Source organism: Aquarana catesbeiana, linkage group LG05 (assembly GCF_042186555.1).
Source record: "Aquarana catesbeiana isolate 2022-GZ linkage group LG05, ASM4218655v1, whole genome shotgun sequence".
NCBI classification, from domain to species: domain Eukaryota; kingdom Metazoa; phylum Chordata; class Amphibia; order Anura; family Ranidae; genus Aquarana; species Aquarana catesbeiana.
Genome location: NC_133328.1, coordinates 572610954 through 572637070, shown reverse-complemented (window position 1 = coordinate 572637070; position 26117 = coordinate 572610954). Strand labels below are relative to the sequence as shown.

The 26117-nt window shown below is 44.9% G+C and overlaps 1 protein-coding gene across 6 annotated transcripts in view; it reads right to left on the bottom strand.

Annotated features, from left to right (window-relative positions):
- CPQ (carboxypeptidase Q) overlaps window positions 1-26117 on the bottom strand; it is a 713444-nt gene that overhangs the window by 455233 nt on the left and 232094 nt on the right. For all 6 annotated transcript variants that reach the window (XM_073632010.1, XM_073632012.1, XM_073632011.1 and 3 more), the window contains one exon: window positions 3635-3842. In XM_073632010.1, coding sequence (XP_073488111.1) covers window positions 3635-3842 — 208 coding nt within the window. The remainder of the gene's footprint in view (window positions 1-3634; window positions 3843-26117) is intronic.

Genomic DNA, 26117 nt, shown 5'->3' with positions numbered 1-26117 from the left:
CCAAGCCATATATTTTCTGAAAGCACATGACCTGTAGAATAAAAAAAAAAGGTGCTACTGATTTTACAGACCCCGCGGTATTTGTGCAAATGTTTATCAAAACAATATATTCGCAAAAAAATGCACTAAAACCATTATTAACAGATAAAAACACAGCTAATTTTACAAAATTCCTGCTAAATCCCTACTAAATATAAAAGCTTAACAAGTATGGAGTTAATAAATAACAAACAAAAAAATTTGCATTGCGCCTTTTTGCAAAATGTTGAAAATCGAACGTATGCAAAATTGTAAATATCCACATTTCTCTAAAAATCTGAAGGTTTTCCTTTTTCCCTTACAGCTTTCAGAATTTGTGAAAGACCTCCAAAACCATATATTTTCCGAAAGCATATGATCTCTAGAATAAAAATAAGGTGCTACTGATTTTTTTTAGACCCCGCAGTATTTGCGCAAATGTTTATCAAAACAATATATTAGCAAAAAATACACTAAAACCATTATTAGCAGATAAAACCACAGCTAATGCTAATTTTACAAAATTCCTGCTAAATTCCAACTAAATATAAAAGCTTAACCTGTATGGAGTTAATAAATAACAAATATTTGTAATTTTTGCATTGCGCCTTTTTCAAAAATTGGTAAAATCGAACAAAAAATGTAAATATCCAAATTTTTCAAAAAATCATTCAGCATTCAGAATTTGTGAAAGACCCCCCAAACTATACATTTTCTGAAAGCACATTACCAGTAGAATAAAAAGAAGGTGCTACTGATTTTTGAGGCCCCACAATTTTTGCACAAATGTGTATCAAATCACTATTTTCACAAAAAAAAAACAAAACACTAAAATCCTTATTTGCACACATAAACATAATATAACTTCCGTAATTCCTGCTAAATTTCTACTAAGGCCTCGTTCAGTGGTGTGTGCTAAAGCGTACGCCCATGGAGGGCGATGTTTACCTGCACGGGGATACACAGGTATTCTGTGCATCCCCGTGCAGGCAGTCAAATGGGACACAGCAGCTGCAAGGGCAGATTGTGACATCCATGTGGGTGTTGGTGTAGGTGCATGGACCCAAAACGCAGAGAGTGTCAGTTAAGGGACATGCACCCACACGGATGTCAAGTTGGGAGCAGTGGCTGTGTCTCCTTGCAGCTGCTGCATCCCAATTGACATAAATGGGACTGCCTACACAGGAATGCATGGAACACCTGTGCATTCCCATGCAGCTGCTGTGTCCCAATTAACATCAATGGGACTGCCTGCATGGGGATGCACGGAACACCTGTGCATCCCTCTGCAGCTAAACAGGTGGTGAGGAGGCATTGCATCACTCCCTCACCGCCTGTCAGTAGCCTCTGGAGGGTAGTCTTGGGCTCTAGAGGCAAGGGCGATTTAGACGCATGTCTAAATTTACCCTTAGAGCCCTTTCACATAGGCTGTCCAATCAGGTCCACCTGTTAGTTTTCCAGGCGGACCTGATCGAACCCTCCAGTCTCTCCTATGGAGTGGCAAGTGTCAGCGGTGACATGTCCGTTGACATCCACCGCTATCTGATCCTGCCTTTAAAAATGGAGGTCCTATTTTCCAACTGTATGACGGATCGGATATGATCGATGAAAATGGACAGGCGGTCAGTTTTCACCAGATCTCCCTATAGAGGAGAGTGGGACTGTGTCTGCCTCTGCTCTGCACAGCGAAACAGAGATGGACCTGAAATCCGTGGGGGATTAGCAGACTGATCCCCCGCTGAACGAGCGAATTCCATCCCATGGAGGTGCTTGTGTGAAAGGGGCCTTGCTATGATTTTTTATTTTACTTTTACATTTTGTTTGCATATTCTTTCATTCATTTATTTTTTTTATAAATTATTTTTTTTAATGGGGGGGGGGGGGTCTTTGGAGAGACATCAGGGGTATAAACAAACCTCTAACGTCTCTTTTTTTAGACAGAGATAGGGACTGAAGGGTTCAGTCCCAGCTGCAATACTTATGAATGGATGGAAGCCTCTGAATAGCGTCTCTCATTCATTCATAAACGGTGGCATAGTAGACACTCTAGTTTACTCAATTTACTATGCCACAGTGACAGCTGAATATATGAGTGATCAATACCGAATGCTCCCTATGTTCACCTAGGAAAGGAAGGTGGTTGGTAAACATATGTTTACTAACCCCCCCACTCTACATTCTGACACTGCACTCGCCGATCTCCCGGGCAGCAGCTGCGGGGAATGCCACTTGCAGAGCTGCGTGGGGGGCAGCTGGGGATCGGTGAGCGAGGGGGAGGGCACTGAAAGGGGTGCCGGCGGGACATCAGCTAGGAAAAAAAAAAGTTTAACTGTGCAATTGCCGCCGGGAGTGGCAGCGGAGGGAGCCGGCAATTGCAACGGATCCATGGGGATCCGTGCTGGCGGGGGATGGCACTGAAGCTGGGGGGGGATTTGTGCTGTGGGGATAGATGTATTGGGCAGAGCACAGTGTGGGGGGAACACAGCAGGCATTTTAGGTGGTGCAGGAGGGGAGGAAGCGGGAGACAGGTAGAGAGGCGGCGGTGGAGGGGGGGGTGGGTGTCATTTTAGCTGAATAACTCTGATCAGCGGCTTGTTAGCTGCTATTTAGAGCTAACTTTTTGTTCAGCAGAGTCTGCTGAACATTTCTGATACAAGTTTATGGTCACTGATGTGAGCAGGAATGTAGGTCACTTGGTCACCTGCAGGCACTTCTGTGGGTCCGTATGGCGTACAGACCTGGCAGGGCAGTGAAAGGGTTAAATCTCTGCTACTGCTTCTTGATACTCCCCACCAATCATCAGATCACCAGTCATCAGAGGTTCAGCTCTGAAACGAGTAAGCAAGGTCCTGCTCTCCTAGCAAGATGACTGCCTCAACATGACATAGGGGTCGATTTACTTTGACTAGTATACCCAATCACATGCAAAAAAAAAAAAAACTTTTTTGCTTGCACGTATTTGAATGATTGAAGTGGGCACAGCTTCCACACATTTAATAAGCCAAGAAAAAATGTCTTGTAAATTTCAAATTTCCTTGCAAACTGACAACCTCACAGTCTTAAGATTGCAAAACAAGGCATTGTAGGTCAGAAAGGGGAAAAGATCAGCTTTAGGGAGCCAACAGGCAACATTGGTGATTAAATCTTTCTCATCTGCCTATCTTTTTTTGTACACAGCTTCCAGATTTCAGGTTTTCTTTAATAATGTGATTAATGTATTGCATTTTAAAGTGAACCCGATCTGGTCCTAAATACTTCTAAGGTAACAACAGTTCTGTGTTGCAAGCACCTTGTGGATAGGGAGGGGCTTCATCTAGACTTCAATAGCAGGTCAGTTTTCCCCTACAGCCAGGGACTAGGCTTCAACAGAACAAAGCAATCGATGCAAGGAGTAACAGTTGTAGCCTCAACAGGGTACTTGCGATTCAACACAGTTGGTAACTTATAAACATTTTAGGGTAGGGTATGTTCAGTTTAAAGAGGTCACGACAGGAAGCAAGGAGAATTTTTTTTTTTTTTACCAGAGCTGTGCTTTCAGTCTGTACCAGTTATATTACATGATGCTTGTGAATATTGATTGGCATGACCTAACACCAGTTTCCTCTGTATCACATACCTGTTCTGGATATTTACTCCCAACAATCTCTGCCACTGTATTAAAGGAATCAGCATCAGGATGCTGGATAGCTTCCATTTTCAGTTGTACCACTATTTTGACACCGCGTGACACCAATCGAGCCATCAGTTCAGCATCTTCTACTGTAATACATGCGGTGGGGATCTTGGGAACACCATTCTGGTAATCCTGCCATCCTGTGTGAGGGCTGCAAGACGTACCCCCAAAAAAAAGAAAGCAGAAAATTAGAGCAGAAACATTTTCAATAAACAGTATACTAAACAGAAGCAAGGTTCTTTCCTTGGAGCCCTTCTCTTCTCCATCTAAACCCCCACCCTTGGTCACTTGATAAACTCCCACACCTTACATGCCATCTCTATGCTGATGACACCCAAAAATGTATCTCTCTACTCCCCACCTCACTCCTTCAGTCTCCTCTCACATTACTAACCTATTAACTGACATATCAGTAAGGATGTCACGCCATTTCCTTAAACTCAATCTTTCTAAAACTGAGCTCATAATATTCCCCCATCCATGCCCCTCCCCTGACATTAATACAACCATCAGTCCTTTCCCTCATGCCAGGGTGCTACGTGTAACCCTGGACTCTGACCTGTCCATTTCGCTGTCCAAATATTGTGGACTTCACCTCCATAACATCTCCAAAATATGCCCCTTGTTAACTGATGAAACCACTAAGCAACTCATTCACTCCCTTGTTAATCTCTCGCCTTGAGTATTGTAACTCTCTCCTCATAGGCCTACCTCTCCATAGGTTATCCCCCCTTCAGTATATCATGAATGCTACTGCTAGATTCATCCACCATCCATCTCTGCCAGTTCCTCCACTGGCTTTCCATTGCCCAGCAAATAAAATCCAAAATACGAACAACAACTTCCAAAGTCATTCAGAACTCTGCCTCAAGCTACATCACCAATCTTGTCTCAATATATCACCCAAACTTTTCTCTCCGCACCTCCCAAGACCTCCTATTCTCTAGCTCCCTTGTCTCCAGGACTTTTCCAGAGCCTCTCCTATCCTCTGGAATGCTTTACCCCAATCGATCTGACTTTCTCCTACTTTGGCCACTTTTAAACAATCCCTGAAAACTCATCTCTTCAGGAAAGCCTATCCTGCCTTCAGCTAACCACTAAATCTTTTATTTCTCCCATCATCTCATCCCTCACAGTTATTACTACTTCTCAGGAACAGTGCCTTCCTGACACTGTTCTATTGAATTGTATTTTTACTGTACCGTCTCCCTTTATATTGTAAAGTTCTCTGCAAACTGCTGGCACTATACAAAACTCTTGTATAATAATAATAATAATAGTAGTAGAGTATTTTATGTATAAATTACCTTCATTATACAGTAAAGCTAATTGTTGAACTCTCTTAATTCAGCATACTAGATGTACTACAGCTTGGCTAACCATTTTGTAAGAGATTTAATGGAGGCATCCAATCAGATTTTGAATTGTAACCAAAAACAATGAAGGATTATTGATAACTGGATGCTACTGAAATTTCCTGGACATTATCTATGCCTTATTATGTAAGCTCACAGATAAGTCTCTGAAAGATGCTTTTAACAGCAAACTACATTTTGAGTCAATTTTATTAGTTTTTTTTTAGGTTTATACATTTTGTAAACTGATGCTCTAGGCCACATTTGGCCCCTGGGTGTCCAATCCCAGAGTTTTCATGCGCAGATGGCACAGTTACAGCGCCCAGCCTACCTGCTTGCAGCCTGCCGAAGTCTTTGAAAGGCTAAAACATGGTGCAACTGGAAAAGGCTGGACACTGTACAGAGTGTTATGTTTAGCAATGTATCATTCAGGGACGAATGCCAAGAACGCAGGTTTTAAACATTCTGGGCATACATCCCTGAATGCACAGGGCCCATTTGGTCCAGCATCCAGCCACTGCATATTTTAGCCTGTCACAGACTTTGATAGGCTCCAAACAGCAAGACTGGATGCTGCATCTGTGCCTCTTGGGGCACACAAAGACACCAGGATCAGATGAACAGGGGTAAATGTCTAGTGAGATTGTGACTTGACACACACACACAGAATTTTTGTTTTACAAATAAACATTTTTTAACAAAGTAACAAAGTGTTACCAGAGTACTATGAGCCATCTAAGGAGACACACAACTGTTCCATTCTATTTGATTACAGTCCTAAAGAATAACTAGAAGTCATGAAATTCTAATGACCTCTAAGCAATATAAATGCACATAAAATTCTTTGTTTTATGTGCAATACACACATAATCCTTTAATTTTAAAGCTGAACTCCAGGAATTCAGGTACTTTGCACAAAGTGCTGGATTACCAGAGGTTAATTCCAATGAGGTGCATGCAACCTCTTGGACTTATCTCTTTAGTTAAAAATGTTTTCTGAAGGCTGTGGGCATAACTGTCGCTATGCTTTCAGCACTCTGACGCTGAACCCTCAAGTCTCAGCTTCTGAGGTTGCAGAGCAGCATGCAGCCATTGTGCCTGCCCCTCCCCTCCCTCTGCCTAATTACAGAGTAATTGTATTAGGTGACTCATTCACAAGATACAAAGGCTTCTGTGAATGAACACTGGAGGGGAGGGATGGCAGAGATGCTGTGCATAATAAAAAAAAGGCAATTGATTGTGAAAAAGTAATCGTTCTGTTTTCCCAACAAGATGGTAGACCACACCCACATTTTTACCATGGCTTACCACACACTGATATATCCAACAATCCAACAAATTCTTCAACCCACACTATACAGTGCTAATGGATGAATCTCCCTGCTAGGCTATTAAATTCTGATGTATCTGAATGGATGCAGCCCCTGTTCAATTGAAAAATTTCCACCCGCCTCCTTTCATTCAAAGGATATTGGGTGGGGGGGGGGGGGATTAGCTGACTGCACCACCCACAAAAAAAATGTTGGCTGGTTCATCAAAAAAAATTTCAAAATTTGCACAGTGTAAGGTCAACCTAACAGGCTAATGGACAAACTGAATAACCTGTTTATCTGCCTGCCAAGGAGATCCTTCACTTGCTGCAGGAAATCACACTAAATGTAACATCCTTCTCAAGATTGCATGCACTACCACTGGCGCTGTGCATAAAAAAAAAACAAAAAAAAAAACACTATGGGGCACCCCCAAAATTCAGGCACTTATTCTAGACCCCCCCCCAAGGATCTAGTATTGATTCATTTGCGTTCCCCTTAAAATACGCATTAAATGCCATCAAGTCTGGTATGTAGTTTTAGGGGGAAACACACAGCATTTTTTTGGTGTGGGCCTAACCCCTCCCCCTTACAATCCATAGTAGACTATCTAGGATGGATGTTGGAGGTATTCTCTTCCACACTGTTGAAAAACAGAATGAAGCAGAAGGTAATTATAATTTAGTGGCAAATTATAAATTGTGTTTCCCATATGAACCCACAAATCAAACCCAAGTAGATTTGCCCAACTAACAGCTCAGGTTCCTTCAACAACATACAAGAATAAAACAAGCTAAATTGTCAATATGAACATTTTCGAATATTCAGAAATATTGTTTATGAAACTATTCCACAGGCTAGTCAAAGGCCTAAGAGCCCCTTTCACATGAGTCACATGAGATCCAGTCCTGCGTTATACCAAAAATAGGAAACAGGTCAAAGATTAAAATCCAACATGTACTGGACAATAAGTGTAGGCCTGGGCCTGTCTAGACGCTGGTAAATAAATAAAGCAGGCTTCTCATTTGCAGTAAAATTTAAATTTTTACTGCTGTAATGTTAATAGCCAACTATATATTCCTGCACTCTTTTGGGGACAATTACTTCAACAGCAAAAATTCTAAATTAATCTATTTAGGAGCCAAGAAAGAAATCAGTATAAAAGCATTCATCCAAGAGGCTATGAATCCACACAAAATTGGACTTTGTGAAAAAAAAAAAAAAAAACAGTAGAGACACTTTTATGACTTGATATTTAAAAAGTTAATTGAATGCAGGCATAACCCTCAGAAAATTTCATTATAGTTTACTCTAGAAGTATTCTGACTGTGCTAATAACTACAATGTGTCTGTGCAAAATAATATCCCATTAACAGAAATTAATTGAAAAATTGCAAAGCCTCGAAATGTCTCTAACCTGCCAGTCAGCTCTGAAGCCGGCTGTGTACTGGTAAAGTAATTATATAATTATAAAAAAAAAAAATGGTACATTAAGCACCATTTACTAATGAAGGATTTCATCTGATCTTAAAGAGGACCTTCACCAAAAAATGAAAGTACCACTCACCCTCCTCTGAGGCCCTATTCACACCTAGTGATCTGGAATTCCAAATCAAGCTAACATTGAAAGCGTGCAACCCGCATTTGGGTGCCATTCATTCTTAATGGCACCCAAATATAGTGTGATTTAACCACGACTTTTGCATGACAAAGAATTGCAGAAATCACAGCCAACTATGCGCGAAAATAAACGGCACGAAGCTTGTCACCCAAAAGGAGCTTTTGCGCAACATATGGAAATGCGTGCAAATTGCCCCAATTTTGTTTCTTGGGGGGGAGTGGATACCGTTGTTTGTTTTCTCAATATGTGCCTAGGCAACAATGGTGTTGTTTACATTTTTTAAACCAGAGTGAAGTTCCAATTTAAATTAGATTTAAGCTCTAACTGGATAATTTGTAGTTTGTGAAAGAACTATGTATACTAAACAATTGCAAAGTTTTTTTTTTTCTGAAATACTGGTGCCACCTTTTTTCATCCTTTTCCCCATCATTTACTGTTGATCTCCTCTAGCCTTTTTCAGCTACTTACACATAGTTACATAGTAGGTTAGGTCGAAGTCCATCAAGTCCAACCTATGCGTGTGATTATATGTCAGTATTACCTTGTATATCCCTGTATGTTGTGGTCGTTCATGTACTTATCTAATAGTTTCTTGAAACTATCGATGCCCCCCGCTGAGACCACCGCCTGTGGAAGAGAATTGCACATCCTTGCCGCTCTTACAGTAAAGAACCCTCTACGTAGTTTAAGGTTAAACCTAATTTCTTCTAATTTTAATGAGTGGTCACGAGTCTTGTTAAACTCCCTTCCACAAAAAAGTTTTATCCCTATTGTGGAGTCACCAGTATGGTATTTGTAAATTGAAATCATATCCCCTCTTAAGCGTCTCTTCTCCAGAGAGAATAAGTTCAGTGCTCGCAACCTTTCCTCGTAACCAATATCCTCCAGACCTTTTATTAGCTTTGTTGCCCTTCTTTGTATTTGCCCTATTTCCAGTACATCCTTCCTGAGGACTGGTGCCCAGAACTGGACAGCATACTCTAGGTGCAGCCGGAGCAGAGTCTTGTAGAGCGGGAGAATTATCGTTTTATCTCTGGAATGATTCCGCCTTTTAATGCATGCCAATATTCTGTTTGCTTTGTTAGCAGCAGCTTGGCATTGCATACCATTACTGAGCCTATCATCTACTAGGACCCCCAGGTCCTTTTCCATCCTAGATTCCCCCAGAGGTTCTCCCCCCAGTTTATAGATTGCATTCATATTTTTGCCACCCAAATGCATTATTTTACATTTTTCTACATTGAACCTCATTTGCCATGTAGTTGCCCACCCCATAAATTTGTTCAGATCTTTTTGCAAGGTTTCCACATCCTGCGGAGAAGCTATTGCCCTGCTTAGCTTAGTTTTCTCCACAAATACAGAGATTGAACTGTTTACCCCATCCTCCAGGTTGTTAAAGTACAAATTAAACAGGATTGGTCCCAGCACAGAACCCTGAGGGACCCCACTACTCACCCCTGACCATTCCGAGTACTCCCCATTTATCACCACACTCTGAATGCTGATTACTGCTAATAGTACCATTCTCATTACTAAAATCTTGTATATAGTCCCTTATCATCCCCTCCAAGAGCTTGCATACTATTGATGTTAGGCTAACTGGTCTGTAATTCCCAGAGATGTATTTTGGGCCCATTTTAAATATTGGTGTTACATTGGATTTTCTCCAATCAGCTGGTACCATTCCAGTCAGTAGAAATTACTTCCTGTCTTCGTGCATGCAATACAGCAACGACTGCATATCATAACTATAGACCAGGGTTTCTCAACCTTTTTTCAGTCAAGGAACGCTTTAAAATGTTGCACAATCTTGAGGAACCCAATTCTAAAATGAAAAAAAAAAAAAAAAATGAAAACTAATAATTATACATATCACAGTAGCATTCACACATATGAGCCACCCAGCATTAGAGGTGATTTATTCCTCCACCTTTGCACGCTGGTACTGACTAGTATTCCAGCATTTCTCTTCTCCCTTCATTTCTCTCCCTCTCTCTGCTATTGTGACGCAGTGCTGACAGAGAGAGTCAGGTAAGGGGCAAATAAGGATGCTGTGCAGGCGCCCGACTTCCCCCTTAGCAACTGATGATATAATTGGCTGACTTTGCATTACAACTTTAGGCATCGTGCGCAAAGTTGTAATGCAGCACAATATAAGCCTGTGGCTTTGTGTACCATAAGGGCAGGCTTGATCCAATCACTGGCTTGTTGATCATTTTTGGACAAATTGGGGATGATTTACTACAGCTGGAGAGTGCAAAATCTGGTTCAGTCTGCATAGAAACCAATCAGCTTCCAGGTTGTTGTTTGTCCAAGGTTAATTGAACAAGCTATAGTTGGAATCTGATTGGCTACCATGCACAGCTGCACCAGATTTTGCATTCTCCAGGTTTAGTAAATCAACCCCATTATGGCAATTGTTAGGCATTTTGCCTAGGCATCCTTGAAAAACCCAGAAGGCACCCTGGTTGAAAAAGGCTGCTCTAGACCGCTTCCCTATGTTAACAACATTGGACCTTGTCTTTGCAATGGGTGTGTCTGCAAGGCCACTTTTAGTCTACTCAGGGTGACCATGCTGACTTGTGTTCACAGGCAAAAGCGCCTACAGTGGGCACATGAGCATCAGAACTGGACCAATAAGTAATAGAAGAAGGTGGTCAGGTCTGATGGATCATGCATCTCTTACCAGGGGAAAAGATGGCACCAGGATGCAGTATGGAAACTGGGCAAGCTGATGGAGGCAGTGTGATGCTTTGGGCTGCCGGGAAACCTTTGGTCTTGCCATTCATGTGGATGTTACTTGACAAATACCACCTTACCTAAACATTGTTTCTGACCAAATACACCCCTTAAATTAACGTTATTCTCTGATGAAAGTGTCCTCTTTCAGCAGGATAATGAGCCCTGCCACATTGCAAAAATGGTTTAAGAATGGTTTGAGGAACACAAGGAGTTTAAGGTGTGTGGATGTGCTGGAAAACAAGTCCAATCCATGGAGGCTCTCTCTCGCAACTTACAGGACTAAAAGGATCTGCTACTGACAGCATGGTGGCAGATACCACATCATACCTTCTAAGTTCTAGAGGCATCCATGCCACGATGGGTAAGAGCTGTTTTGGGGGTCCTACTCAATATAAGGTGCGTCATCATAATTTTATAGTTGATTATTATATATATATATATATATATATATAATAATCATATATGTACATACACAGTGGGGACGGAAAGTATTCAGACCCCCTTAAATTTTTCACTCTTTGTTATATTGCAGCCATTTGCTAAGTTCATTTTTTTCCTCATTAATGTACACACAGCACCCCATATTGACAGAAAAACACAGAATTGTTGACATTTTTTCAGATTTATTAAAAAAGAAAAACTGAAATATCACATAGTCCTAAGTATTCAGACCCTTTGCTCAGTATTTAGTAGAAGCACCCTTTTGATCTAATACAGCCATGAGTCTTTTTGGGAAAAATGCAACAAGTTTTTCACACCTGGATTTGGGGATCCTCTGCCATTCCTCCTTGCAGATCCTCTCCAGTTCTGTCAGGTTGGATATTAAACGTTGGTGGACAGCCATTTTTAGGTCTCTCCAGAGATGCTCAATTGGGTTTAAGTCAGGGCTCTGGCTGGGCCATTCAAAAACAGTCACAGAGTTGTTGTGAAGCGACTCCTTCGTTATTTTAGCTGTGTGCTTAGAGTCATTGTCTTGTTGGAAGGTAAACCTTCGGCCCAGTCTGAGGTCCTGAGCACTCTGGAGAAGGTTTTCGTCCAGGATATCCCTGTACTTGGCCGCATTCATCTTTTCCTCGATTGCAACCAGTCATCCTGTCCCTGCAGCTGAAAAACACCCCCACAGCATGATGCTGCCACCACCATGCTTCACTATTGGGACTGTATTGGACAGGCGATGAGCAGTGCCTGGTTTTCTCCACACACCGCTTAGAATTAAGGCCAAAAAGTTCTATCTTGGTCTCATCAGACCAGAGAATCTTATTTCTCACCATCTTGGAGTCCTTCAGGTGTTTTTTTTAGCAAACTCCATGCGGGCATTCATGTGTCTTGCACTGAGGAGAGGCTTCCGTTGGGCCACTATGCCATAAAGCCCCGGATGGTGGAGGGCTGCAGTGATGGTTGACTTTCTACAACTTTCTCCCATCTCTCGACATCTCTCTGGAGCTCAGCCACAGTGATATTTGGTTCTTCTTTACCTCTCTCACCAAGGCTCTTCTCCCCTGATAGCTCAGTTTGTCTGGACGGCCAGCTCTAGGAAGGGTTCTGGTCATCCCAAACGTCTTCCATTTAAGGATTATGGAGGTCACTGTGCTCTCAGGAACCTTAAGTGCAGCAGAAATTTTTTTGTAACCTTGACCAGATCTGTGCCTTGCCACAATTCTGTCTCTGAGCTCTTCAGGCAGTTCCTTTGACCTCATGATTCTCATTTGCTCTGACATGCATTGTGAGCTGTAAGGTCTTATATAGACAGGTGTGTGGCTTTCCCAATCAAGTCCAGTCAGTATAATCAAACACAGCTGGACTCAAATGAAGGTGCAGAACCATCTCAAGGATGATCAGAAGAAATGGACAGCACCTGAGTTAAATATATGAGTGTTACAGCAAAGGGTCTGAATACTTAGGACCATGTATAAGGGACTATATACAAGATTTTAGTAATAAGAATATCATTAGCAGTAATCAGCATGGATTCATGAAGAATCGTTCTTGCCAAACCAATCTATTAACCTTCTATGAGGAGGTGAGTTGCCATCTAGATAAAGGAAGGCCCGCAGACGTAGTGTATCTGGATTTTGCAAAAGCATTTGACACAGTTCCCCATAAACGTTTACTGTACAAAATAAGGTGCGTTGGCATGGACCATAGGGTGAGTACATGGATTGAAAACTGGCTACAAGGGCGTGTTCAGAGGGTGGTGATAAATGGGGAGTACTCAGAATGGTCAGCGGTGGGTAGTGGGGTTCCCCAGGGTTCTGTGCTGGGACCAATCCTATTTAATTTGTTCATGAACGACCTGGAGGATGGGATAAACAGTTCAATCTCTGTATTTGCAGACGATACTAAGCTAAGCAGGGCAATAACTTCTCCGCAGGATGTGGATGTGGAAAAAGACCTGAACAAATTAATGGGGTGGGCGACTACATGGCAAATGAGGTTCAATGTAGAAAAATGTAAAATAATGCATTTGGGTGGCAAAAATATGAATGCAATCTATACACTGGGGGGAGAACCTCTGGGGGAATCTAGGATGGAAAAGGACCTTGGGGTCCTAGTAGATGATAGGCTCAGCAATGGCATGCAATGCCAAGCTGCTGCTAATAAAGCAAACAGAATATTGGCATGCATTAAAAGGGGGATCAACTGCAGGGATAAAACGATAATTCTCCCGCTCTACAAGACTCTGGTCCGCCCGCACCTGGAGTATGCTGTCCAGTTCTGGGCACCAGTCCTCAGGAGGGACGTACTGGAAATGGAGCGAGTACAAAGAAGGGCAACAAAGCTAATAAAGGGTCTGGAGGATCTTAGTTATGAGGAAAGGTTGCGAGCACTGAACTTATTCTCTCTGGAGAAGAGACGCTTGAGAGGGGATATGATTTCAATTTACAAATACTGTACTGGTGACCCCACAATAGGGATAAAACTTTTTCGCAGAAGAGAGTTTAATAAGACTCGTGGCCACTCATTACAATTAGAAGAAAAGAGGTTTAACCTTAAACTACGTAGAGGGTTCTTTACTGTAAGAGCGGCAAGGATGTGGAATTCCCTTCCACAGGCGGTGGTCTCAGCGGGGAGCATTGATAGCTTCAAGAAACTATTAGATAATCACCTGAATGACCGCAATATACAGGGATATGTAATGTAATACTGACACATAATCACACACATAGGTTGGACTTGATGGACTTGTGTCTTTTTTCAACCTCACCTACTATGTAACTATGTGATATTTCAGTTTTTCTTTTTTAATAAATCTGCAAAAATGTCAACAATTCTGTGTTTTTCTGTCAATATGGGGTGCTGTGTGTACATTAATGAGGAAAAAAATTAACTTAAATGATTTTAGCAAATGGCTGCAATATAACAAAGAGTGAAAAATTTAAGGGGGTCTGAATACTGTTCCGTCCCCAGTGTGTATATATATATATATATATATATATATATATATATATTATATACACACATACATACACACATACAAATATACACAGACACACACACACCACAGTATATGCACACACTATATTGTCAAAAGCATTGGGATGCCTCCCTCTACACAGACATGAACTTTAATGGCATCCCAGTCTTAGTCCGTAGGGTTCAATATTGAGTTGGCTCACCATTTGCATCTATAACAGCTTCAACTCTTCTGGGAAGGCTGTCCACAAGGTTTAGGAATGTGTCTATGGGAATGTTTGACCATTCTTCCAGAAGTGCATTTATAAGGTCAGGCACTGCTGTTGGACAAGAAGGCCTGGCTCGCAGTCTCCACTCTAATTCATCCCAAAGGTGTTCTGTTGGGTTGAGGTCAGGACTATGTGTAGTTGAGCCAAGTTCCTCCACCCCAAACTCATTCATCCATGTCTTTATGGACCTTGTTTTGTGCACTGGTCCAAATCATTTGATGGAGGGGGGATTATGCTGTGGGGTTGTTTTTCAGGGGTTGGGCTTGGCCCCTTAGTTCCAGTGAAGGGAACTCTCATCATCCTATGCATTAAGGTGAAAAAACTTCTGTCACTGACCAGCCCCCCCCGTTTTACTCACCTGAGCCCTCACCTGAGCCTAGCTGCACAGTGGAGGTAAGTATGATATGTTATTTAAAAAAAACAAAACAAGGGTTTACAACCCCTGTAAGGCGTCAGTATACCAAGACAATTTGGATAATTTCATGCGCTCAACTTTGTGGGAACAGTTTGGGGTTGGCCCCTTCATGTTCCAACATGACTGTGCACCAGTCATATTGGAACAGGATACACTGTATTATATATATATATATATATATATATATATATATATATATATACACACACATATATACACACACACACACATACACACAAACACATACTGTATCTCACAAAAGTGAGTACACCCCTCACATTTTTGTAAATTTTTTTTAATATCCTTTCATGTAACAACACTGAAGAAATGACACTTTGCTACAATGTAAAGTAGTGAGTGTACAGCTTGTATAACAGTGTAAATTTGCTGTCCTCTCAAAATAACCTAATGTCTAAACCGCTGGCAACAAAAAAAAGTACACCCCTAAGTAAAAATGTCCAAAATTGGACCCAATTAGCCATTTTCCCTCCCCGGTGTCATGTGACTCAGTGTTACAAGTTCTCAGGTGTGAATGAGGAGCAGGTGTGTTAAATTTGGTGTTCTCTCTCACTCTCTCATACTGGTCACTGGAAGTTCAACATGGCACCTCATGGCAAAGAACTCTGAGGATCTGAAAAAAAGAATTGTTGCTCTAAATAAAGATGGCCTAGGCTATAAGAAGATTGCCAAGACCCTGAAACTGAGCTGCAGCACAGTGGCCAAGATCATACAGCGTTTTAACAGGACAGGTCTCACCATGGTCGACCAAAGAAGTTGAGCGCACGTGCTCAGTGTCATATCCAGAGGTTGTCTTTGGGAAATAGAGGTATGAGTGCTGCCAGCATTGCTGCAGAGGTTGAAGGGGTGGGGGGTCAGCCTGTCAGTGCACAGACCATACGCCGCACACTGCATCAAATTGGTCTGCATGGATTTGCTGCAGAGGTTGAAGGGGTGGGGGGTCAGCCTGTCAGTGCACAGACCATATGCCACACACTGCATCAAATTGGTCTGCATGGCTTTTATCCCAGAAGGAAGCCTTTTCTAAAGATGATGCACAAGAAAGCCCGCAAACAGTTTGCTGAAGACAAGCAGACTAAGGACATTGATTACTGGAACCATGTCCTATGTTCTGATGAGACCAAGATAAACTTATTTGGTTAAAATGGTGTCAAGCATGTGTGGCGGCAACCAGGTGAGGAGTACAAAGACAAGTATGTCTTGCCTACAGTCAAGCATGGTGGTGGGAGTGTCATGGTCTGGGGCTGCATGAGTGCTGCCGGCACTGGGGAGCTACAGTTCATTGAGGGAACCATGAATGCCAACATGTACTGTGACATACTGAAGCAGAGCAGAATCCCCTTCCTTCAGAGACTGGGCCGAAGGGCAGTATTCCAACATGACAATGACCCCAAACACACCATCAAGATGATCACTGCCTTGCTAAAGGTGAAGGACTGGCCAAGCATGTCTCCAGACCTAAACCCTATTGAGCATCTGCGAGGCATCTTCAAATGGAGGGTAGAGGAGCGCAAGGTCTCTAACATCCACCAGCTCCGTGATGTCGTCATGGAGGAGTGGAAGAGGACTCTAGTGGCAACCTGTGAAGCTCTGGTGAGCTCCATGTCCAAGAGGGTTAAGGCATTGCTGTAAAATAATGGTGGCCTCACAAAATATTGACACTTTGGGCCCAATTTGGACAATTTTCACTTAGGGGTGTACTCACTTTTGTTGCCAGCGGTTTAGACATTAATGGCTGTGTGTTGATTTATTTTGAGGGGACAGCAAATTTACACTGTTATATAAGCTGTTCACCCACTACTTTACATTGTAGCAAAGTGTAATTTCTTCAGTGTTGTCACATAAAAAGATATAATAAAATATTTACAAAAATGTGAGGGGTGTACTCACTTTTGTGAGCTACTGTATATATATTAAATAATTGAACATACTGTATAAAAGAACCATAAGACTTAGTCCATGTCCCTACATTTTCAAACATTAAGTGGATAATATATGAACAAGCATACATTATGCTCAGGTCTCCAAAGAGTGAATTACAGCTTTCTGATAAATATCTTTAATCCACATGTGTCTCTGTGCTGCTGTGCAAAAGATCAGAACATATGGGCCTTTGTGTTTCTATGATGGCTTTGCTGTGTTGAGAAAAAGATGGGGCTGTCAGCTGCAATTCACCAGATGCTGCCAGGTGCAGAATCTCTACTCTAGAGTTAAATAAAGTGATAGCGGCTGGAAAATGGACCTTCAGAACTCCAATACTGATCAATACAAATTTCTAGATGTTTGTGATCACTGATCCTGATAGTACTTTTAAATCCTTAGATAATAAAAAACATTTCATGTAACGCATTACTTGGGCTGGAAGGATGCAGATATGTAATTTACAACTTTCATACTACTAGTACTCTTGAAATTCGATGATAAATAAAAAACTGTATTTCAAGAGGATATGTCACTTGTCAGGTATTGTTCTCATCAAGCCATTTGATGGAAGTTATGAAAATCTCACTCTACCACAAAATGCTATTTTCCACATAAGCGGGCTGAGTCTTGGCTGAGAGTCTGACTTACATACCTGGTGTTATATGTAATCTTACCTCTCTCACTTCTAGTAATCCACCAATTCCAATCCTCCCTGCTTGGAGACAATGGAGTTAATATACTAAAGCACAAGATGTGTCAAACAATGCCCACGGGCTGAATCTGGCCCACCAGGCCATTTCATGTGGCCCTCGCACCAAGGGATTTTTTTTCCAGCTGGGATTCTCCCTGCTCACCCTCCGCTCAGCAGTGTCACACAAGGACAGCTTTCCTCTTGGTGGCTCTCACAAATCCCTGCCTGTCCTGCACTCACCGCAGAGACAAGGAGGATGCTGGTGTAGTGTGGGATGTGGCATCACCTTGTAAGTTGCACTGTGATCCGACCGATGATCTCCCTGCAAGTGAGAGGGAGAGGTGGAGGCGCCTACACTGCTGAGGGGTACTAGAGCCAGGCCAGGTAGGTGAGATGAAGGGAAGTTTTTTGGTGGGGTGATGGAGGGCTGTGGAGGAAGATGTGTGCTGAGGTGGAGGATGGTGGAGAGTGGTGCAGAGGTCAGAACCCAGGAGGGGTAGAGGTGTGATGGACATCCTGTGAAAGAGAGTTGAATCCTGCACACCGTGCATAGTACACCCCTAAACTCTGCACTCTGTATGTAGCACACTCCTCACCCCTGCACTCTGTACACAAAACACCCCTGAACTCTGCATGTAGCACACCCATGAATTCTATCTCTGTGCATTGGGCACCCCTGAACTCTGCACCTAATGCACTCCTGGTATGTATTACCCCTTTAAGATCCTCCCACTGTTTGATGCGGTTCAGCAGGGGGGTGGTGATTGAATTCCTGCACGTATTGATAAATTCATATAGTCTTACAGATACAACTGGCCCTTTGAGGGTAACCAGATTGCTAATCAGGCAAGGCAATGAAACAGAGTTTGACACCTCTGTACTAAAGAAATCTAGGCTTTTCATGTCACAAAGTAAATTTTTACTTCACAAGATAAATTCCCTTGGCTTAGGGAATGAGGGGATGTCACGACTAATACTCACCGAGGCCAAGATGCTGAGAGCGGCTCGCCCTTACGACCACGCGCACCCAGACCCCTGGAGTTGATACAGGGAGCAGGGGGCACGCGGAGGCACGGGCTTCCGGTATGCGAGAGATCCGTAGGTGGAACTGAAGGACCGGTCTCAGACTAGGTTGCAGGCTGGGGATGCACTGGCCAGTGCGGTGCAGAGCCGGGGGGAAACTGAGGCACTGGAAGTCCGTTTAAACAGGCAGAGGTCAGAACCGGGTAATCAGGCAGAGCAAGTCCCTTTAGCAAGCAGAGGTCAGAACCGGGTAATCAGGCAGAGCAAGTCCGTTTAGCAGGCAGAGGTCAGCACCAGGTAATCAGGCAGAGCAAGTCCGTTTAAAGCAGGCAGGGGTCAGAGGGGTATCAGGCAGACAGCGGTATCGGTATTCATAAGCCAGGGGTTCGGTACACAGAGCAGTAGATAGTTTCAGGATTTGACAGGGACACAGGAGACAGGAGAAGCTGACGACGATCCAGCAACCCGACTGGGCGCTGGAGTTGTCAGAAATAGTCTCCCCCCGGCGAGCGTGTCAGCGTGACGCGCTACCGGGTACCCGCACGAGCGACGGTGCGCACACGGGGACCGCCGTGCACCCGCACGCGCCGCACCATCGGGCCACAGACGGGTGTGTGGCGAAGCGCCAGTCCACTGCGCATGCGCCCCGGAGCCCGGCGAGCGGAGACACTTGAAGTCTCCTGACAGTGCCCCCCTCATAAGGGCGGACACTGGACGCCCAGGCTAGACACCAATTCCGGGTGATCTTGGTGGAAGGCTTGAATTAAGCGTGGTGCATGCAGGTTCCTAGCGGGTTCCCAAGAATTGTCTTCAGGTGGGTAACCCTTCCACTGGATCAGGTACTGTAGCTGCCTGCCCTTCTTTCTACAGTTCAGGATGGATTCTACCTCAAACTCGTTTTTCGCCATCCACCCTGATCGGCTGAGGAGGAGGTTCTCCTCTTCCCGAAAAAGGGCTGGGCACAACAGGCTTCAACAAGGATACATGGAAAACAGGATGAATCCGGTACGTCTTGGGTAGTGCTAGCTCAACAGCCACAGGGTTAATGATTCTCTTGATTTGGAAAGGACCGATGAACTTGGGTCCAAGTTTTCGAGATAGCAAAGGTAATTTAAGGTTAGTTGTGGATAGCCAGACCTCCTCTCCTAAGTCAAACTTTGGATTCACCCTCCTGCCCCGATCGTATTGTTTTTTGTAATCCTCTTGCGCCTTGTGTAACATGTCTTGGATTTTCTGAAAGTTGGATTGCAACGAGGTTATCCTGTCTTGGACTGCAGGAACTGTCATTTCAGGGATGTCATTAGAAAGAAACGTAGGGTTGAACCCACAATTTGCCCAGAAGGGTGTTTGGTTGGTAGAGGCATGAACCGAATTGTTATAGGCAAATTCAGCATACGGGAGAAGGCTTGCCCAATCGTCCTGGGAACCTGAGCAGAAGCAACGGAGGTACTGCTCCAGAGTTTGGTTTGTCCTCTCCATTTGGCCGTTGCTTTGAGGGTGATACGCTGAGGAGAGACAGACTTCATCAAGGGACTTGCAGAGTTCCCTCCAGAATTTGGACATAAATTGCACGCCCCTGTCCGACACAATGCTCTTCGGTACACCATGGAGCCTAATGATCTCTTTCAAAAAGATATTGGCTGTGTCTACAGCAGAAGGAGTGCCCCACATGGGTAAGAAATGGGCCATCTTGGAGAGACGGTCGATAACAACAAAAATGGTGGTAAAACTCTCTGAGGCCGGCAAATCAAAAATAAAATCCATGGACACATCGGCCCATGGCCGTTCCGGGGTGGGGAAAGGCTTGAGCAAGCCCCAGGACTTAGCGTTTTGACCCTTGTTCCGTTGGCATAGAGGGAAGGGCGCCACGTACTCCTTACAATCCCGTCTCCACCCAGGCCACCAGAAGGAGCGATAAATCAGCTCAGACGTCTTCTTTATCCCGAAATGCCCTGCCAATTTATGGTCGTAACACATTTTAAGGGTTAAAGGCCGTGTCTCTTGTGGTACAAAAATTTTTCCCCGAATCCAAAAAAGATCCTCATATTTCTTCAAGGAATGTACCTCTGGTTCAGTACACAAGTTAGATGAGGATCTGATGGATGACATTAGGTCCGCCTGAGTCAGTCCAAGAAAATTTTGTGGGGAGAGGATAGTGCTTGGTTCCGATGTTTGGAAATCTGCAGAGAACATCCGGGAGAGTGCGTTTGCCTTTCTGTTCTTTGCACCAGGTCTGTAGAATATATAAAAGTTAAAACGGGAAAAGAAAAGAGCCCAACGGGCTTGTTGGGGTTTTAGTAGTTTTGCTGTTTAGAGGTGTTCTAGATTTTTGTGATCCGTAAAGATCATGACCGGGTGTACTGCACCCTCCAGCAAATACCTCCATTCCTCCAAAGCGAACTTTATGGCCAGCAGCTCCCTGTCACCCACATCATAATTGAGTTCCGGCGGGCTGAGTCTCCTGGATGCGAAGGCTACAGGATGTAGGATGGCTTTAGGTCCCTGTCTCTGGGAAAGAATTGCTCCAGTTGCGATTTCCGATGCGTCTACTTCCAGTACAAATGGTTGAGTCGGGTCAGGATGACGATGAATCGGGGCGGAACTGAACAACGTCTTCAATTTCAGAAAAGCTTCTTGAGCGGCTTGGGACCACTGAAAAGAACCGTGCTGACTGGTTAGTTGCGTGATAGGTGCCACAATAGCAGAGAATCCAACAATAAATTTTCGATAGAAGTCGGCAAACCCTATAAACCACTGTACCCCTTTTTTGTCGGATGGGGCCGGCCATTCCTGAATTGCCTGAATCTTTTGTGGGTCCATTGCGACCCCATTGGTTGAAAGGATGAACCCAAGAAATTGTATGGTCGATTTTTAGAATTCACATTTTTCAGCTTTCAGGTATAGCTTGTGCTGTTTTAGTATGGTAAGGACCTTTTTTACCTGCCCCTTGTGCATTTCAAGAGTGGAGGAGAAAATAAGAATATCATCCAGGTATACAACAAGGAAGTCATCCAGGTATTCTCGGAATATATCATTCACCAGGTGTTGGAAGGTGGCCAGGGCATTACAGAGTCCAAATGGCATCACTAGGTACTCGAAGTGCCCGAACCTGGACCTAAAAGCCATTTTCCACTCGACCTCCGGGGTGCCTACAATCTCGTCAGGATCAGGGCTGGGGACGAGTTTAGAAAACACTTTAGCTGATCGGAACCGTTGAAACAGCTCGGGAATGAGCGGCAGTGGATACCGGTTTTTGATGGTGATGTTATTGAGCTGCCGATAATCTACGCAAGGCCTCAAAGAACCATCCTTCTTCCCAACAAAAAAGATACCGGCTCCGGCAGGTGAGGACGAGGGACGGATGAAGCCCTTTTTGAGATTCTCATCGATATATTGTTTGAGAGCCTCTAGCTCAGTTTCCGAGAGAGGAAATATACGGCCAAACGGGACTTCGGATCCGGGCAGGAGGTCGATCGGACAGTCGTAAGACCGATGAGGTGGTAGGCGATCAGCCATTTGTTTGCTGAAGACTTCTTGAAACTCAAGGTACTCGGAGGGGACATGTTGGAGGCTGCCTGACGGAACAGTAATCGTAGCACAGACCTTAGGAGCCGTGGGAAAACAATGTTGAGAACAATACTGAGAGGAGAAAGATACCGCCTTGGTACTCCATTTGATCTGTGGGTCATGAGCCTGTAACCAGGGCAAGCCCAGTATAACAGGAAAGATGGGCGAATAGATAAGGTCGAGCCGTAGAAATTCCTGATGGCCGGAATCGGTGGTTACAAGAATAGGTTGGGTTTCCTGGGTGATGGGTCCTGAACGAGGAAAGGATCTGTCGGCCAGATGTACCCGTAGACGTTGAGCTTTGGTTTGCAGGGGAATATTCAGAGTGTGGGCCAAGGCAGCATCTATGAAGCAACTGCACGCTCCGGAATCAATGATGGCCTGCAAGCGGGTCTCCCCTTCCGGAAGCTCTAGGGAAACAAACAACATCACGTAAGTCTTTGGGATACTGTTGTTTGGACAATTCATCACATTTGGCTGAGGGAACTTACTAGGCCTGATTGGACAGTTGCGCAGGAAGTGTCTGGCTCCTCCGCAATAGAGGCACAGGTTGGACTGCTGTCTGCGTTGCCTCTCTTCCGAGGTCAGCGGAGCCCGGACCAGGCCGAGCTGCATAGGTTCGACCTCAGGAACTGGTGTAGTAGCAGCTGTCGTTGAGGATGGGGGCTGGGCCGACGGAGGTCTGGGCAGCGTCCAGGCGAGGCACGGGCCTTGGAAGCGCTCTGAGCGTCGCTCACGCAGTCGCCTGTCCAATTTTGTGGCTGCTTGAATTAAATCCTCCAAGGAAGCGGGAGTTTCCATCCTGGTTAATTCATCTTTGAGTAACTCGGACAAGCCTTGGCGGTACTGATAGCGCAGGGCCGGCTCGTTCCAATTTGTGTCGGCCGCCCACTTACGAAATTCCACCGTATAGTCCTCAATTGGTCTTCTTCCTTGGGACAGGTGGTGCAGGATGGCCTCAGCTGTAGCCATACGCTGCGGGTCATCATAGAGCTGGGACATACTTTCAAAGAAGGCATCAATTGTGTTTAGAACTGGGCTGCTCTGTTCCATCAAGCCGTGGGCCCAGGCTTGAGGTTCCTCGGACAATAGAGAGATCGCAAATCCCACCTTAACAATTTCTGATGAAAAGGTTCTGGACTGGAGAGCGAAGTAGAGGGAGCATGTGTTTTTGAAGGCCCTGAATTTCTTACGGTCCCCTGAGAACCGTTCCGGTGTGGGAACCCTGGGTTCCGGGAGCGCCATGACGACTGTGGGATTGGCGGTAGCCTGAGGGAGCGGGCCCCCACTACTGTGTGCGGAAGCTGCGGCTGCAGAAGGGAGTGACCCCGTAATCTGCTGAAGGCGATTGTCAATTTGGGTATATCCCTCCTGTAGTTTTTGCACGGAGTCAGCAAGAGTGGATACCTGTTGACACAGGATCTCCAAAAGGAGAGCGCGCTCTGTCGGCCTCGGACATCTGGCTGGATCGCACTGTCGCGACTAATACTCACCGAGGCCAAGATGCCGAGAGCGGCTCGCCCTTACGACCACGCGCACCCAGACCCCTGGAGTTGATACAGGGAGCAGGGGGCACACGGAGGCACGGGCTTCCGGTATGCGAGAGATCCGTAGGTGGAACTGAAGGACCGGTCTCAGACTAGGTTGCAGGCTGGGGATGCACCGGCCAGTGCGGTGCAGAGCCGGGGGGAAACTGAGGCACTGGAAGTCCGTTTAAACAGGCAGAGGTCAGAACCGGGTAATCAGGCAGAGCAAGTCCCTTTAGCAAGCAGAGGTCAGAACCGGGTAATCAGGCAGAGCAAGTCCGTTTAGCAGACAGAGGTCAGAACCGGGTAATCAGGCAGAGCAAGTCCGTTTAGCAGGCAGAGGTCAGCACCAGGTAATCAAGCAGAGCAAGTCCGTTTAAAGCAGGCAGGGGTCAGAGGGGTATCAGGCAGACAGCGGTATCAGTATTCATAAGCCAGGGGTTCGGTACACAGAGCAGTAGATAGTTTCAGGATTTGACAGGGACACAGGAGACAGTAGAAGCTGACGACGATCCAGCAACCCGACTGGGCACTGGAGTTGTCAGAAATAGTCTCCCCCCGGCGAGCGCGTCAGCGTGACGCGCTACCGGGTACCCGCACGGGCCACGGCGCGCACACGGGGACCGCCGTGCACCCGTACGCGCCGCACCATCGGGCCACGGACGGGTGTGCGGCGAAGCGCCAGTCCACTGCGCATGAGCCCCGGAGCCCGGCGAGCGGAGACACTTGAAGTCTCCTGACAGGGGATGCTCTGTTGATTTCAATCGTCCAATAATGTGCAAGAAAAAAAATGCCCAATATTGCAGCCTCATTGTGCATTGCAGCCTCACCGTGCCCACCATTGCAGCCTCACTGTGCCCCCATGGCAGCCTCACCGTGCCCACTATTGCAGCCTCACCGTGCCCACCATTGCAGCCTCACCATGCCCAACATTGCAGCCCCACCGTGCCCCTGTTGCAGCCTCACTGTGCCCCCATTGCAGACTCACCGTGCCCCCTGCAGACTCACTGTGCCCCCATTGCAGACTCACCGTGCCCCCATTGCAGACTCACCGTGCCCCCATTGCAGACTCACCGTGCCCCCATTGCAGACTCACTGTGCCCAACATTGCAGCCTTGCCAGGGCGGAGGAAGAGAGGGGGCGGACGAATCATGACTGGAGGAAGAGGAGAGCCACGGGATCACAGAGCGTGAATAGCATGCGGTTACACACAGCCCCGCCTCCTCCTAACCCCGCGCCTGTGATAGACAGAACACATGCCAGCATTGGACCTCAATGCCCTCTTCCACTGGGGCGATTGCTGGGAGAACGGCTCCCGATCAACCCCGCCTGCAGGCGGTGCTCGCCCCCCCACTCCCAGGCAGCCCAGGTCCTTGACAGCCCTAATTTTCCACTCACAAAATGAGAGTAGGCGAGTGGAAAATTTGAGGACTGCTTAATGTATTTTTTAAATGTACACAGTATAAGTACCTAATTTTTACTTGGTACTTGCTTCTTGCAGTCCCTCTGCAGTGTAACTCAGATTTTTGGAGGAAGAAGTAGCACGGTGATTTAATCAGTTGTGCTGCAGTGCAAGGAGCATGTAGATAGGAGGGGAAAGCAGAGTGAGAGAGAGAGGATTTATTCAGTGTGCGGTTTCTCCTTTCACTGACCAGTGACAACCTTGGGGGGGCACAAGACCTATAAATATTACAGAACTGCAGCAAGAAAAAATCAGGTCTCCTGCTCTAACAGACAGAGCTGTATGGTGAGGCAGAACTGTGTACATGTCAGGACTAGATGGACAGAAATACAAATTCTTAGGCAGGTAAAACTGCCCCCTGTATTTCATATGTGTATTTTTCTTTTTGCCTGGAGTTCAGCTTTAAGAATTAAACACAGGTATACATTGTTAATATATTTTACACTGTTCGGTATTCCTCTAGCATCAGGGGTCTCCAAACCATGGCCCTCCAGTTGTTCAGGAACTACGATTCCCATCATGCCTAGTCATGTCTGTGAATATCAGAGTTTTACAATGCCTCATGGGACATGTAGTTCCGCAACAGCTGGGGGGCCGTAGTTTGGAGATCCATGCCCCAGCTTGAGGCAAATACCAAATTGCACAAAACATTACAGAAGCTAATGATTTGTCGTTGTTATAATTTTGGCAAATTGAGAACATTAAAAAAAAAAATTCTAGCTTGCATCAAAATGATGATATTTAAAAATAAAAATAACAAAGTATTCCCACCAATTTATAATGCAATTCAAAGAGCAATGATGTGCAAGACAACCAATCAGAATTCAAATTTATCAAAGCTTAACGCAGTCAGAACAATGAAAGGAACGTGTTCACAGATTGCTGTAGCTTATTATTTATCAAAGTGTACTTGGAGGGAGGTAAGGATTCATAATAGATAACATTTATGCATTCAGAATTATAGCTGTACTGGTGTAAAATATTTGCATGTTTTAAAAGTACAAATACGTAACTAACACTATGCTTTCTGCATTCAATTTTAACACAAATGCTTAAAGCGGAGTTCCACACAAAAATGGAACGTCCGCTT